Source organism: Lutra lutra, chromosome 10, assembly GCF_902655055.1.
Source record: "Lutra lutra chromosome 10, mLutLut1.2, whole genome shotgun sequence".
NCBI lineage: Eukaryota > Metazoa > Chordata > Mammalia > Carnivora > Mustelidae > Lutra > Lutra lutra.
In genome coordinates, this window is record NC_062287.1 from 84,531,999 (window position 1) to 84,549,456 (window position 17,458).

A 17,458-nucleotide genomic window follows, 5' to 3' on the forward strand; every position below is an offset into this window, starting at 1 on the left:
ATGGCTTTTCTTAACAGTCTGGACCAGTATCTTCTTCAAGATTTGGTCACTATTATGATGCATCAAAAAGGATGCCACAAGAACTAATTGAGGCATCAAAATGGCATGGATTTTTCTTTCCAGAAAAATTATCTTCAACTCTTACTATAGAACCATGGTAAGTTAATGACTCCATTCTAATTTCACAGGTTAACAGAATTCATTTTTACCACATTCTTTAAAATAATGCATAACCAAAGGTACATATCCTAATAATAAATGTTTTCTATATAACATGTAACTGTAATCGTGCATATGTTTCATACTATTTCTTTATATGTGGTTTTCTTTTTCTGGTCCTATTGGAATTGCCGTTATTCTTAATTTACAGTTTGAAAAGGAATAATACCTGTTGTTCTTATATTCAAGAAAATGTGGAATAGTTTTTATATCAAGGTCTTTTAGCCCTAAATGCAGATAGATATCTAAATACAACTGATTGATAATAATAGCAGTGAAAATGGTATGAAGTACTGCTGTTTTTCAGTACATGTTCTATCAAAAAGTAAACAGAAAGTGTTTGTCTTCCAATATTTTATTTCTTAAGGCTTTCTACTTCTAGTAAAATTATTCTGTAAATATAACAATCTGTATTTTTTTAGGTTACCTTAAAAGAATTCAGGGATCTTTTGAGTTTAACAATGAAGTGTTTTAAATATTAAACGAACACAACATGTTTATACTGCAACTAATTTTATTAAGGCAAAACTCTGAAAATTACAGTACTTGACATTGAATAATTTATCGTGTTAAGAATATGTAATTTCAATTCCGGCTGCTGTTGAGTCAAGGAAAGTAATCCATGGAGTAGGTTGTAACCTCTCTTTTCTTTCATCTTGTAAAACCATTATTTTCAAAGTGAGATGAGTATTCCATGGAGATTTAATAGACAGGAAATTGTGAACTGAAATGACTTAAAAATCCATAGAGTCTCTTTCCAGGAAAATTACTTGAGAATTTAGTGAAGACTATCCTATTTATTGTTACTAAATCTCTTTCAGAAAATAAAAAATATTCACTTCATTATGGTTTCTCCATTCTATGGCTTGAGACTTACAGAAAGTGGTGCTTTGATGTTGTCTTAGTGTTACCACCAACCATTAATGAATGACTCCTGCCTGTGTTGGTCACTCCACTACCTATTACATTGGTTACCTAGTGCAATCCTTGTATGAACCTTAACAAAGTGTATATTCCCATTTTCCAGAAGAAGATACTGAAATTCACAGAAGTTATTTATTTGAGGCTCAACTATTAAGTGACAGAACCAGGATTAACTCAAATCAGATCCCTCTCTTTTTGCTTTACTGCTTCAAGAGACATTGCTGTCCTTTGCCTTTACCTTCCTATCTTATGAAGGAAAGAGCGCTAATAAAGAAATAAAAAAAGAAATCTGAGTTCTGACTGTCCATCCTACTGTTAACCTTAGGAAATGCCCTTAAATTCAGTGAAAATGAATATCCTTGTGTGAAAAATTAGGGTAGAGGGATACCTTTTGTCCTACTTACATCACTAATATTTTGTTAAGTTTGAATGATTATACTGATTATACTTTAATCAATATATCAATACTATTAATTCTTGCCATTCCCTAAACCAAACACGTACATATACTTTTATGGCTTGGAAAACAACTTCTTGATTTCTCAAGCAGTAAATGGTGGAACCCAAATTCAAAGTCAGTTCTTTCTAACTCAAAATTCTGTGTTAGCTATAATACTACATTGCCTCCATTCATGGAGTACTTAAGGAAATACAAGAATGTAAAATATTCATTAAGTATAATGTAAGTAAACCAAAAAATGTGGTGTTACTTTTGTAATTAATAAAATGTTTTAAGAAAAAACTTTTAAGCCCCAAAGTACAAGGTTTTTGTTCATTCAGTCATTAACTAAAAGAAAGAGGGAATGAACATTTGTTGAATAGCTGTTCCATGTCAGGCACTGTTCCAGGCATTTGACGATGGGATATCTTATCTAATCCTTCCACAACCCTCCATTTTTTTAGGAGCTTGATGACAGAGACTGATACTAAATACCTTTCCCACTTTCTCAGGCTGTTAGTGACAGTCTCTGACCTAAACCCAAGTCTTCAAAACCTCCACTTTTTATTCTGTGCCAGGCTGCCTCTATTTGCTGCTGTAGTAAATGTGTAGCACATGAAGCCAGGGGCCAGAAAAAAGTACACCTAGATCAGCCATGAAAATATAGTCCTATAGTTTTTAAAATATGTTTCTTTTTTCAGAGTGTGTTTTGAGAACTAGCAGTTTTGCACAGAATAGGAAAATTTATAGATTTTAATTATCAAGGCAATATTTCATTTCATAGCAGTTAACTGATAATTCATTTATTTCATATAAAACGTAAATGCTTAATTAAATGTAATTAAACTTTAAACATGTAATTAAATTAATTTTGAAAATGAGTACTTACCATGTGAGATTTAATTCATGAAAAGCATGTGCTCCTTTCATTAAAATGAACTTTACTAGTTCATTTATAAAACAATAAAGCTAAACTTTACAGTTGTCTATACTTTTCCTGTAATTAAGACTAGAGGATATAGCCGTGTCTCACTATCATATAGTATATAATTTCATATATTCTAAAGGCACTGTTGAAACATAGTTTCTTTTATGGTGAGAAAAAACTGAAGGTCATTTAAAATTTGCATTAACTAATTTAAAATTGTTAGCAGGTATACCTATAGGAATGTTCGTATATACAATTTAAACTTTCAAATTAAAGTCTGGCTATAAAAACCTGAGAAGTATCACTCTAATATTACAAGACGGTTTTGTTTCAATATTTCATTGTCATAAATCAGATAATCTGAATTACAGAACAGTGATAGGAAAAATGATTTTGAGTATAATTCTGCAATCCAAGATTTTTTTACTTTGGTGTTGTTTTGAATTAAGCTTTGCTAACAGGTATGCAAGGACAGTTCTGTTGTCCTTAGGAAAATAATGCTGATCTTCAGGGTACTGATAGTATCTCAGCTTTCTTATTTATTAACAAATCTACTAACACACTGCTTAACCTGCTGTTTCAAACTGAATATGTATGGTTCTGCCCAATGCTTCCCCTGCCCAAATTTATAGGTTGAAGCCCAATGTGATGGTGTTTGGAAATGAGGCCTTTGGGAGAGAATTAGAGTTGGATGAAGTCATGACATTAGGACCTTGGTCAGATAGGATTGGTGGTGTTCTTAGAAAGAGGGAGAAATATCCAGTTCCTTCTCTTTCCTTGAGCACAGGTACATGAAAGGCCATGTGAGCCACATAGCAACAAAGTGGCCCTCTGTAACCCAACAGGAGAGTTCTCACCAGATACCAAACCTCCTAGCACCTTGATCTTAGATTTCTAGTCTCCTGAAATTGAATAGAATTAATTCTGGTTGTTTAAGCCACTCAGTCTGTGGCCATTTTGTTACAGGAGCCCAAGCCAATTGATAAACCCACTATATTATAAAAGGTTACTTTTTTTTAATAGAACAGATCTTCAATGTTGAGTTTATATACAGATGGTAGTAAATAGAATGATTTTGTTTTGATATGTTTCTTTGAAATTTGAGATTTTATTTTTACATAGATATCCTAAAAATGGCTAGTAGTTTCTTATATTAACTAAAAGTTTTGTATTAATTACATTCAATGAACTGAATTCTGAAAGAACTAGTTACCTTTTTAGGAGACTTTCTAGGAGAAAATCAAAAGAAAGGAGATAAGAATTTTACTTAAGATTTTAGAAGTCTTTACTTTTCCTTATTTTGCCAAGTCTGTTTACCACTTAAATGGAACATCTGTATGAGCCTTCTGTAATATTTTCCTAGACAAATTATAGTTATGATCCTCCATACTTTCCTACTTGGTTTTGTTCACACTCTGTCAGAACATTTAGCGTATTGCGCTGTAATTATTTGTCCTGTTTCCATTTTTATCTTCCCTCTCAAGCAGTGGAAATCCTTGAGGAAAGGGGTTATGCTATCTTCATCTCTTTATGCATGAATCTAGGACACAGGTGTTGATAGTTGATGAACTAATGATTCAATGCACAAAGTATAGTAATAACTCATATTAACTGTAGCCTTGTTTGTAGCTCAAAGATATAGTGGGAAAAAACTAATAACTGAAACATAGCCATGTAAGAGTATATTTTATCTCACCAGGCTAAAACATTGACATTTGGCATCACAGAGCCCAGTGCTATTAAGAAAGAAGAATCCATCTAAAAAAGCACAAGGCTAAAGAATGAATTCCTATTGCCTGGGGCTACCTGTTATGAGTGGATCCCTTTGAGAATTTAGTTTTACCTTTTCTGGAGTGGAGAAGTAGAGATCTAATGAGATGAGAAAGACAAGTATAGCAATGGCACCACCAACTAGGATACATTATTTTAAACTTGAAACAGTACTATATTCTGATTTTGACAATTGTGCAATGATTATGTGTAAGATGTTAACATTAGGGGAAGCTGGGTGAAGGGTATATAGAGTGCTCTGTACCATTTTTGAGCCTTTTTGTAAGTCTAAAATTATTCAAAGTAAAAGGTTAAAACACAGTATTATATGGTACCAGGCTATTAAAAGGAATTAGTAGAGATGTATTAAATCTATGTATATATATTTTTTAATTTGAAAATACAGATCTCTTACTCTGAGAAACAGAGAGCCATCGTATATTTAGAAGGCACAATTAGAAACTCATGACAAAGAAATTTTGCAAGAGAACTTCTAGGTAGGACTAAAGGTTCAGAGCAGGAGTAAGCTAAATCCTTATTATGAATTATTAAGAGGATTCAAAATGAATAACATATTAATACAAATCTTCAAGCTGAGTGCAAAGCAAGATGTAAATGTTGGAAAGGAGTTTGCTAATTGGCATGCTAGTGATATGATTAAAGTAAAAATATATCTAGGATGCCTGGGTGGCTCAGTTGGTTGAGCAACTGCCTTCGGCTCAGGTCATGATCCTGGAGTCCCAGGATCGAGTCCTGCATCACTCTCTCTGCTCAGCAGGGAGTCTGCTTCTCCTTCTGACCCTCCCCTTCTCATGGTCTCTCTCTCTGTTTCTCTCTCATTCTCTCATTCTCTCTTTCAAATAAATAAATTTTTAAAAATATTTTTAAAAAATCTAAAAATTTTGAGAGAAAACTATTAATCCTAAACCTCATTTTAACCAATGAAAAAGAAATTACTTGCTTACATGTTTGCCTTTCTTCTTTTTCTATCCTCCAAGGGGGCCTTTGGGTATGCAAAAATTAGTTGCTCATCCTGGCATTCTATCTTCATTGGTATGCATTTGTTTCATTACTTCCTGCCTAAATCCTGCATTCCTAGTCCCAGTTATTGTCCCCTAGGTTTACTCTCTGTTATTAATGCAACATTATAATTAATCCTTCCAAATTTTATTCTTCCTTCAATAAAGTAATCTTAGGCCTTTGACTCCTCTCTTTCACTTCCTACATCCAACCTATCAGCAACTCCTGAAATTTTTATTTTTTTAATTTTTATTTAAATTTCAGTTAATATACAGTGTAATATTAGTTTCAGGTGTACAATACAGTATTGAACACTTCCGTACAACACCCAGTGCTCATCACAGCAAGTATACTCCTTCATCCCTATGACATTTTAACCCATCCCCCCACCCACCTCCCTTCTGGTAACCATCATTTGTTCTCCGTAGTTAATATAACACACACACACACACACACACACACACACACACACACACCATATCTTCTTTATCCATTCTTCAGCTGATAGAAACTTGAGCTGTTTCCATAATTTGGCTATTGTAGTTAATGCTGTTATAAAATCAGGGTGCATGTATCCCTTTGATTAGTATTTATATATTCTTTGGGTATATACCTAGTAGTACAATTGCTGGATCATAGGGTAGTCCTATTTTTAACTTTTTTTTTTTAACATTTTAATATTTTTTTCATTTTATTTTATTTTATTTCTTTTCAGTGTTCCAAAATTCATTGTTTATGCACCACACCCAGTGCTCCATGCAATACTTGCCTTCCATAATACCCACCACCAGGCTCACCCAACCCCTCACCTCCCTACCCTCCAAAACCCTCAGTTTGTTTCTCAGAGTCCACAGTCTCTCATGGTTTGTCTCCCCCTCTGATTTCCCCCAACTCCCTTCTCTCCTTCTCCCAATGTCCTCCATGTTATTCCTTATGCTCCACAAGTAAGTGAAACCATATGATACTTGACTCTCTCTGCTTGACTTATTTCACTCAACATAATCTCTACCAGTCCCATCCATGTTGCTTTAAAATTTGGGTATTCATCCTTTCTGATGGAGACATAATACTCCATTGTATATATGGACCATATGTTCTTTATCCATTCTTCCAGTGAAGGGCATCTTGGTTCTTTCCACAGTTTGGCAACTGTGGCCATTGCTGCTATGAACATTGGGGTACAGGTGGCCCTTCTTTTCACTACATCAGTATCTTTGGGGTAAATACCCAGTAGTGCAATTGCAGGGTCATAGGGTAGCTCTATTTTTAATTTCTTAAGGAATCTCCACACTGTTTTCCAAAGTGGCTGCACCAGCTTGCATTCCCACCAACAGTGTAAGAGGGTTCCCCTTTCTCCACATCCTCTCCAACACTTGTTGTTTACTGTCTTGTTAATTTTGGCCATTCTAACTGGTGTAAGGTGGTATCTCAATGTGGTTATTGAAGAACCTCCATACTGTGTTCCAGAGTGGCTGCACCAGTTTGCATTCCCACCAACAGTGTAAGAGAGTTCTCCTTTCTCCACATCCTCGCCAACACCTGCTTTTTCTTCTGTTGTTGATTTTAGCCATTCTGAGAGGTGTAAGTAAGGTGATATCTCATTATAGTTTTGATTTGTATTTCTCTGATTATGAGTTATGTTGAACGTCTTCATGTGTCTGTTGGCCATCTCTATGTCTTCTTTAGAGATGTGTATTCATGTCTTCTGCCCATGTCTTAATTGGACTATTTGGGCTTTGGCTGTTGAGTTTTAGAAGTTCTTTATAGATTTTAAATACTAACCCTTTATCAGATATGTCATTTGCAAATATCTTCTCCCATTCTGTAGGTTGCCTTTTAGTTTTCTTGATTATTTCCTTCACTGTGCAGAAGCTTTTTATTTTGACGAAGTCCCAATAGTTTATTTTTGCTTTTGTTTCCCTTACCTCAGAAGACATATTTAGTGAGAAGTTGCTATGGCCAACATCAAAGAAGTTACTGCCTGTGTTCTCCTCCAGGCATTTATGGTTTCATGTCTCACATTTAGGCCTTTCATCGTTTTGATTTTTTTGTTTGTGTAATAAAGTAGTCAAGTTTCATTGTTCTGCATGTTGCTATCTAATTTTCCCAACATGATTTGTTGAAGAGATGGTCTTTTTCCCATTGGATATTCTTTCCTGCTTTTCAAAAATTAATTAACCATGTAAATATGGGTTTATTTCTGGGGTTTCCATTCAGTTCCATTGACCTGTGCATCTCTTTTTATGCCAGTACTCTACTGTTTTGATCACAACAGCTTTGTAATATAACTTGAGTCTGGGATTATGACCCCTCCAGTTTCGCTTTTCTTTTCCAAGGTCCCTTTGGCTATTCTGGGTATTTTGTGGTTCCGTACAAATTTTAGGCTTATTTATTCTAGCTCTGTGAAAAATGCTGTTAGTATTTTGATAGTAAGTGCATTGAATTTGTAGATGGCTTTGGGTAATAGAGAAATTTTAACAATATTAGTTCTTCCAACACATGAGCATGGAATCTCTTTCCATTTCTTTGTGTCATCTTCAATTTCTTTCATCAATGTTTTATAGTTTTTGGAATATAGGTCTTTCATCTCTTTGGTTAGGTTTATTCCTAGTTATTTTATTGTTTTTGGTACAATTGTAAATGGGGTTGATTCCTTAATTTTTCTTTCTGCTGCATCATTATTGGTGTATAGAAACACAACAGATTTTTGTACATTGATTTTGTATCCCTTGAGTTTACTGAATTCATGTATCAGTTCTAGCAGTTTTTTTGTGCAGTATTTTGGGGTTTTGTGTATAGTAGCATGTTCTGCAAATAGTGACAGTTTGACTTCTTCCTTGCTGACTCGGATGCCTTTTTATTTTTTGCATTTTTCAGACTTTTTTGGTGTGTGTGTGTGTGGTCTGATTACTGTGGCTAGGACTTCCAGTGCCATGTTAAATAACAATGGTGAGAGTGGATATCCCTGTCTTGTTCCTGATTGTAGAGTTTTTTACCCATTGAGGATGATACTAGCTGTGGGTTTTTCATCAATGGCCTTTATTATTTTGAGGTGTGTTCCCTCTAAGCCTACTTTGCTGAGGGTTTTTATCATGGATGGATGCTATATTTTGTCAAATGCTTTATGTGCATCTGTTGAAATGATTATATGGTTCTTTTCTTTTATTAACCCGGTGTATCACTTCAATTAATTTGTGAATATTGAGCCAACCTTGCAATCCAAGAATTAATCCCATTTAATCATGCTGAATGGTGTTTTAAATATATTGCTGAATTCTGTTTGCTAGTATTTTATTGAGAATTTTTGTGGCCTTGTTCATCAGGGATATTGACCTGTAGTTCTCTTTTTTAGTGGAGTCTTTATCTGTTTCTTTTTTAAGATTTTATTTATTCATTTGAGAGAGAGAGAGAGCATGAGCAGGGGGAGGGGCAGAGGAAGAAGCAGACCCCCTGCTGATCAGGGAGCCCGATGTGGGACTCGATTCCAGGACTCCAGGATCATGACCTGAGCTGCAGGCAGTTGCTCAACCAACTGAGCCACCCAGGTGCCCCCCCCTTTTTTTATAAACATATAATGTATTATTAGCCCCAGGGGTACATGTCTGTGAATCGCCAGGTTTATACACTTCACAGGACTCACCATATCACATACCCTCACCAAAGTCCATAACCCCACCAGCCTCTCCCTACCCCCCCTACCGCCCGTCACCAGGCACCCCTTTATCTGGTTTTGGTATCAGGGTAATGCTGGCCTCTTAGAATGAATTTGTAAGTTTTCTTCCCTTTTCTTTTTTTGGAATAGTTTGAAAAAAATAGGTATCAGAGAAAATCTTCAGAAACAACAACAAAACAAGAAATAAAATGGTAACAAATACATATCTATCAATGATACTTTGAATGTAAATTGAACTAGTGACTCCCATCAAAAGATATAGAGTGTCATGATGGATGAAAAAACAAGACCCATCTATATGTTGCCTACAGGAGACTTATTTTGGACCCGCAGATTGAAAGTGAAGGGGTGAAGAAACATTTATCATGCAGATTGATGTCAAAAGAAAGCCTTAGTAGCAATACTTACATCAGACAGACTAGACTTTTAAACAAGGACTTAAAAAGAGACAAAGAAGGGTGTTATATAATCATAAAGGGGACAATCCAACAAGAAGATATAACAGTTGTGAGTATTTGTGTACCCAACATGGGAGCACCCAAATATATAAAACAATAACAAACACAAAGGAGCTAGTTGATAATAATACAGTAATAGTAGGGGAATTTAACACCCACTTACATCAATGGACACATCATCTAAACAGAAAACAAACAGGGAAACAATGGCTTTGAATGATACACTGGACCAGGTGGACATAACAGATATATTTAGAGTGTTCCACCCTAAAGCAGCAGAATACACATTCTTTTCAAGTGCACATGGGACATTCTCCAGAATAGATCACATATTCAGTCACAAATCAGGCCTCAGCAAATACAAAAAGTCTGAAGTCATGCCAAACATCTTTTCTGACCACAGTGCTATGAAACTAGAAGTCAACCGAATCAAAAAATTGGAAAGACCACAAATACATGGAGGTTAAACAGCATAATACTAAACAGTGAATGTGTCAACCAGGAAATCAAGGAAGAAATTTAAAAAATACATAAAAACAAATGAAAATAGAAACACAACAGTCTAAAACCTTTGGGATGCAACAAAAGTAGTCCTAAGAGGGAAGTATATAAAAACACAGGTCTACCTCAAGAAGCAAGAAAAATTTCAAATAAACAACCTAATCTTACATGTAAAGGAGTTGGAAAACAACAACAGCAACAACAAAAAGGCCCTAAAACCAGCAGAAGGAAGGAAATAATAAAGATCAGAGCAGAAATAAAGGCACCTGAGTGGCTCAGTCAGTTAAGCATCAGCATTCAACTCAGATCATGATGTCAGGCTCCTGGGATCGAGCCCCACATCAGGTTCTCTGCTCAGCAGGGAGCCTATTTCTCCATCTCCCTCTGCCTGCCACTCCCCCTGTTTGTGCTTGTGCTCTCTCTCTCCCTCTGTCAAATAAATAAATAAAATCTTAAAAAAAGAGATCAGAGCAGAAATGAATGATACAGAAACCAAAAAACAAACAAAGTAATAAAACAGTTCAATGAAAACCAGGAGTTGGTTCTTTGAAAAAACTAATAAAACTGATAAACCCCTAGCCAGAAAGAAAAGAGAATGGACCCAAATAAATAAAATCACAAATGAGAGAGGAGAAATAACAAGCAGCACCACATAAATACAAACAATTATAGGAGAATAATAAGAAAAAGTATATGCCAACAAATCAGAAAAACTGGAGGAAATGGATAAATTCCTAGGCACATATAAACTATCATAACTTGAAACAGGAAGAAACAGAAAACTTGAACAGACCCATAACCAGCAAAGAGATGTGGTCAGAAATTAAACAACTCCCAACAAACAAAAGTCTAGGACCAGGTGGCTTCACAGGTGAATTCTACCAAACATTTAAAGAAGAATTATTTTATTTTAATTTCATTAACTTAAATGTAAGTAACTATATGTGACTTGGTTTACTTCATTAGTACAGTTTTACAACAAAAGTCAGCTCTTATCACTCCTCTGGCTCAAACCCTCCAATTACTTCCAATCTCATTCGGAAAAATCAACCCACATTCTAGGGGCACCTGGCTCTAGGTCAGGCACCTAACCTACTCAGTCAATAGAGCACATGACTCTTGATCTTGGGGTTGTGGGTTTGCATCGCACGTTGGATGCAGATTTTACTTAAAAAATCTTTAAAAAAAAACAAAAACAAAACTGTTCTATAGCAACATCCAGAATAATAAACCTACATTCTAATGGAGATCCTATAAGGCCCAGGACCCTTGCCTAATCTGATTTCTTTGCTGTCATCAGGGTTGGGGAAAGAGTAAAGGGAGTATCAAGAATGCTTTCCAGGTTTCAGAAAATAGAATTAGGATGGTGTCCTTTACTGCTGTAAAAAACATATCCTGCAGTATTTATTGGAACACTTTTTCTGATGGGTACACTTTCTGTGAACCTGAGCACCTTTAATGAGCCTAGCATAATGCTCAACTCTAGATTTATTGTAGTAAACAAAGCAGCTGATAATTTTGACCATGTATAGTGTTTTTAGTCTAGTGAGAAAGCACACAATTTTTAAAGCCAAATAAATAAATATATATGTCATTAAGAGTTGTGATAAGTAATACAAAGAAAAAGAACATTCCACAAGTTATATTGGAGTAAGAGGATCTGCTTTGAGTTATTCAGGATTGCCTCTCTAAAGAAGCATTTGAGCTGAGACTTGAAAATAAAACCATTCTACAAAGGGCAGTAGCCAAGAAATATTCTGCAGGGAGCAGCCAGTATGCTAAGAAATGAAAGACTTAGTATACTCAAGGACCTGAAAGGCCATGTTGGTGAAAAGAATAATGGGATGATCTAGAAAAAAGGTGAGTTCAGAGAGATAGGCAGAGGTCATATAATTCTGTTAAGAAATGTGTTCATAAGGAGGCAGAGAAAAAAACAGTAAGTGGAAGAGATTTGGGAAGCAAGAAGTTTTTGCTGTTCTGTTTTAATATGAATAAGAAAAATCCAATAGCAAGGGAATGGATGGATATTAGAAGAGGAAATAGTGGTTTCTAGATGTATAACATTAGGCAAATTGCTAAACAATTTGGCAGAATTCCTAAGCTACTCAAGACCAAGGATTGACCACTAAGATGTCTAACATTTCCTCCACTGGAGGGAAGGAGGGAAAGGTAGAAGACAACAGTGTAGATGCAAACAAATAGGTTTGTAAAGTTGAAGGCAGGGTCTTGAGTAGTGTTGAAGGTATGGACTGAGATTGTTTCTTTACTCAGTGAATAATAGGCAACGTCATCTGCTGAGAAACAGTGACTTACCTCTTAGGAGTTTGGGTTAAATGAGAAGGGTTGAGATGGTTGTTTTATGGAGTAGAAAAATATACCTACTAGAGAAGTATCAAATATTTATGGTGGTACAGTCTGTTAGATTGTTACTTTCTTGCCTCTCTGCTAAGATTCCTGGTGTAGGCAGGATTCAAGTTTTGAGACGTTCATTCAACAGGAGTTTAAGGTATTAAACATAGTAAATGATGGACCACAAACTAGGGCTAAGAAAATGAAGACAACTGCTGTTGATAGGTGAGGAGAGAGAGAAGGGGTAGTGGACTGGTGGTGGACTTCCTAGCCTCAATAGTGGTGGTAAATGAACAAAGCAATTACCAAGATCAGAAGTGTTGGTTGAGAATAAGACATTTGAATTAGGACTGTAGACCAGGTACAGTGTCTTCAGCTGATAGGGAAAGGGTCCAGAAGTTTGATAAAGACAGCACCTTAAAAGGGGAATGATTGGGATTGGTCAGACATAAGAAAACATGAATTTTGTTTGTTTGTTTTTGCCAGAAAATGGAGGAGGAGGAGTGGTTTGCAAGTAACATTGGGAAAAAGGATACCAATCACATCTTTCAAATACTGAGGAAAGGAGTCTAAGTTTCAGCTTTATTTATTTAGGTTCAAGTGCCCACTACCTTCCAAGGGAAATATCCTTTGGAGGGTGGTAGGCACAGTGTCTTTTATTAAGGTCTGTGGCTGACGCTAGTTGCAAAGACTGCAGCATCAGCTCTAGCAGGTAGACTCCACAGCACTTTTTTCTGCATAAGAGACTTGAGATGGATACTGGGCTTAGCATCAAGTGAAGTGAAAAAGCAGATTATAATAATGGGATACATATAATAATTATAATAGCCTACAGAATCCTGTTTACATAAAATTTTATATAACTGTTTCTAAATTCTTTTCTAACACTAATTCAGAGATCTTAATTTAGGTTCCAGAGCCTTAATGATAGGTGGTCAAAGAAGTTCACAAGACTCAAACTAAATTTCCTCCTCATAGTTATGTGTAGTATTTAACAGGATGTATTTAAAAGGATGTGAAAGAAATGCCAAAATTAAATAAATCTGTACATAGTTCTCATAATATTCTTTAGAATGAAAACCATTTTTAACAGCTTACTTCTTAATATCCCACATTAGTTTCTTTGGTAAAAGAAGGAAGGGTGGTGCAGAGAGATGTATGAGAGGATGTTCATCATACTGTTAACAATGTTCACCTCTGGGTAGTGGATTTTGGGAGTTTTCCTGCTCTTTGTATGTTTTATGTATTTGAATTTTTATGATGAATAAACATCATTTTTAAAAATTTTTAAAAAGATTTTATTGGAGAGAGAGCATACATGTACCAGTGGGGGGAGGGGGAGTGCAGGGAAGAGGAGCAAGCAGACTCCACACTGAGCACAAGCCCAAAGCACAGGGAATCTCAAAAGGATGCAGAAACCAACTCAGAGAAGTTCCCACTGGCCAAATAGGAGAAAATTTGAGCATCAGAATAAAAAATGATGGTAAGTGGATTGTAACCCATTTAATAAATCAGAAAGCCATGAGTACATATTGATACAAATAAATAAATGACTAAGTAAGTTATCAAGAAACAAGATATTTACATAAGCACAGAGTACCTTCCCACAAAATATTTGCTGACTACACGGGGAAGGAATATTATGGGGCAGAAGCCTGGCAGACATAACTTTAATCAAGTTAATGTCAACAGTAATGGGCAAACTGAAATCATGAACAAGAATTCAGCAACACTTCTGTGGTATTTCTACCAAATATACCTAATTTAAATCTAATCATAAGGAAACATCAGACAAATTAGGAACATTCTATCAAATACCTGGCCTGTAATCCTCAAATGTGTCAAGACCATAAAAGTCAAGAAAGTCTAAGGAACTTCTAGGTTGAATGAGACTGAAGAGAGACATGAAAACTGAGTACAACATGTGATTCTGAACTGAGTGCTTTACTCTAAAGACTGATATTGGGACAAGTGGCAAAACTTGAATGGGGTCTGAGGTTTAAGATGGTAGTATTAATTTCCAAATTATATTAACATCCCAAGTCAGATGGTTATACCGTTGTTATGTGGGGAAATGTTTGTAGGAATGATAGCCTAAATTGTTAAGAAGTGATGTGTCATCATGTCTGCAACTTATCCTCTAGCGGAACTGGAGAAAAAAAATTCCTATATTAGCAACTTTTCTCTAAGTTTGAAATTGTTTCAGAATTTAAAAAATAAACATATGTATATATATATATATATATATATATATATATATATATATATATATGTTAAAATCCTTAGTAAATTTATGTATAGACATGTTAATATCCTTAGTAAATTGAGAGCATTTTTATTTTTTTTTAAGTAGGCCCAGCCCAGATCCCAGCACAGGGCTTGAACTCATGGCCATGAGATCAAGACCTGAGCTGAGATCGAGGCAAATCCTTAACCAACTGAGCCACCCAGGTACCGCAAGAGCATTTTTAAATTGGTAATAATTTGGGTATCCTAATACAAAAAGGACAAAAGATAACAATGGGATGTTCTTAAAAGAAGAAACAAAAAATAGCTAGTAAGCCTCCTTAGTGATCAAAGAAATGCAAAGAAAAACCAAAGAGATACCACTTTCCAGCTATCAGATATTTAAAATTATAATACCTGGTGTTAAAGATGCTATGGATGTCACTTATGTTAACCATAGGAATGTACGTTGTTAATTCTAATAAAGGTTACCAAAGTTGGAGTGTACATTATCATTATTACCATTGTCCCATTTCTAGGAATTGATGACAAAGAAATAATGATACGAGTTAACAAAGATATATGTACGATAAGATTATTATAATCTGTGTGTATTACTGAAAATCTGGAGATAACCTAAGAATTATCAACATAGGTTGGTTGATTATGTTGTATTTACATAGTGGAATACCTTGCTTGCAAAGGGAGGAGATAAAAACAAAACGGATTATAAAACAATATATGTACTATATGATGTGTATATGTAGAAAGTGGTCTGTAAAGATATACCTCAATAGCCTAACAGGAATTGTCTCTGGGTGTTTGAATTGTGGATTATTTGGCTTTTTTTTTTTTTTCTTTTTATAAACCTTCCTGTGAGACAGTGTAGTTTAGATAGGGGCCCTTTGGTTAGACAATCTAGGTTTGAATCCTGACTCTTCCACTTACTAGTATGTGACATTGTACAAGTTGCTTCTTGGGGCCCCCATTACTTAGGCTTCAATAAGAATAATAATAATAGAAGAAACTACTTAAGATTATTAAATGAGGTAGTAAAAATTTACCTCTTAGCAAACACTGGCTAATATTATAAGGGCTTAATGAATTTTGGCTTCCATCATTATTATTATTTCTGCTTAAATGCTTGAAATTTATTCTAATAAACATTTTTATTAATAGGCAAATCAGTAAAGCTATTTCTCCTTTGGGAAGACTACACAAGTAAATATTTAGAATCTGGACAATCAGCTTTCTTTTCCCTATCTTATTCTTTCTTTTGAGAAAAACACATTTGGAAATCAGTTCCTCCTTAGATATGTCTGTGAATGAGCAGTAGTCCTATTTCCTGTGCCTCCCATACTACTTAGCTCACTCCTGAAAGCTTATTAGAAGACTCGATAACAGTGTTTCTTCTTACTTACTTGGCAGTTAGTTCTAGGTGGTACTGTTGTACTCATCCAATTCCTTCTTACCTCCTTAAGTGCTTACCTTGTTCCATCTTGTTATCCCACCTGATTTTCATCCATCCTGCAACTGGAGCATTACTATATTATATTGACAGCATGGGGATTAATAATCATTAATAATTACTGAGAACTGATTACCTCTCACCTATTAACATATTATTTTTGTTATTTCATTTAATCCTTACAGAAATCTCATGAAAGCTTATAGTATCCCCATTTTGAACATGAAGAAAGGGACACAACAGGTTTAATTAGTTTATTTAAAGTCATACAGGGACTCAATCTCAAGGGACTCCAAATAGCCAAACAGTTTTGCGAAAGAACAAGGTTGGAGGTCTCATACTTCCTAATTGTAAAACATTTTACAAAGCTACAGTAATCAAAGCGGTGTGGTTTGGTACTGGCATAAAGGCAAACACTTAGACCAATAGAATATAATAAAGGACCCAGAAGTAAACCCTCGCATATATGGTCAAACAGTCATTGACAGGAGTGCTTAGACCATTCAAGGGGAAAGAGCAGTCTTCAGTAAAATGGTACTGGGAAAACTGGATTATCCACATGCTAAAGAATGAAGATGGGCTCTTCTCTTATACTGTATATAAAAATTAACTCAAAATGGGTTAAAGACCTAACCATGAAACCCAAAACTATAAAAGTTTTAAAAGAAAACTAAGGGGAAAATCTTCATGACGTTGGATTTGACAATTATTTTGGATATAATACCAAGAGCATAAGCAAAGAAAGCAGAAATAGACAAATGGGACTACTTCAAACTTAAACACTTATGTGCATCCAAAGACAGTCAATAGAGTGAAAGGGCAACCTAAGAAATGGGAGAAAACAGTTACCTATCTTTTATGTGATAAAGAATTAATATGCAAAATATATAAAGAACTACTATTCAGTAACAACAAACAGCCTGATTAGAATCTGGGCCAAGGTCTTGAACAGATAATTCTCCAAAGATGATAGACAAATAGCTGAAAAGCAAATGAAAAGGTAATAGACCTAATCAGAAAAATGAAAGTCAAAGCCATAGTGAGATAATACCTCCCTCATTAAGGTAGCTTCTCAAAAAAAATATAAAATAGAAAGTATTGGCAAGGATGTAGATAAATTAGAACCCTTGTGCCTTGATGATATTGTAAAAGGGTACAACTGCTATGAAAAATTTTATGGCATTTCTCAAAAAATTAAAAAATAGAACTGTATGATTGAGCAATCCCTCTTCTGGGTGTATATCCAAAAGTATTAAAAGCAGGGTTTCAAAGAGATGCTTGCATACCCATGCTCATAGCAGTATTATTCACAATAGTCAAGAGGTAGAAGCAATCCAAATGTCTAGCAATCGATGAATGGATAAACAAAATGTGGTATATACGTACAGTGAAATATTATCCAGTATTAGAAAGGAAATCCTGACACATACTACAATATGTATAAACCTTAAGGACATTATGCTAAGTGAAATAAGCCTGGCAC

At 35.1% G+C, this 17,458-nt stretch overlaps 1 protein-coding gene across 1 annotated transcript in view; it reads left to right on the top strand.

Annotated features, from left to right (window-relative positions):
* The window catches only part of ELP4 (elongator acetyltransferase complex subunit 4), a 253,972-nt gene that overhangs the window by 76,085 nt on the left and 160,429 nt on the right, over nucleotides 1-17,458 (top strand). The window contains exon 5 of the mRNA XM_047692860.1: nucleotides 18-157. Within this exon, the coding sequence (XP_047548816.1) occupies nucleotides 18-157 (140 nt within the window). The remainder of the gene's footprint in view (nucleotides 1-17; nucleotides 158-17,458) is intronic.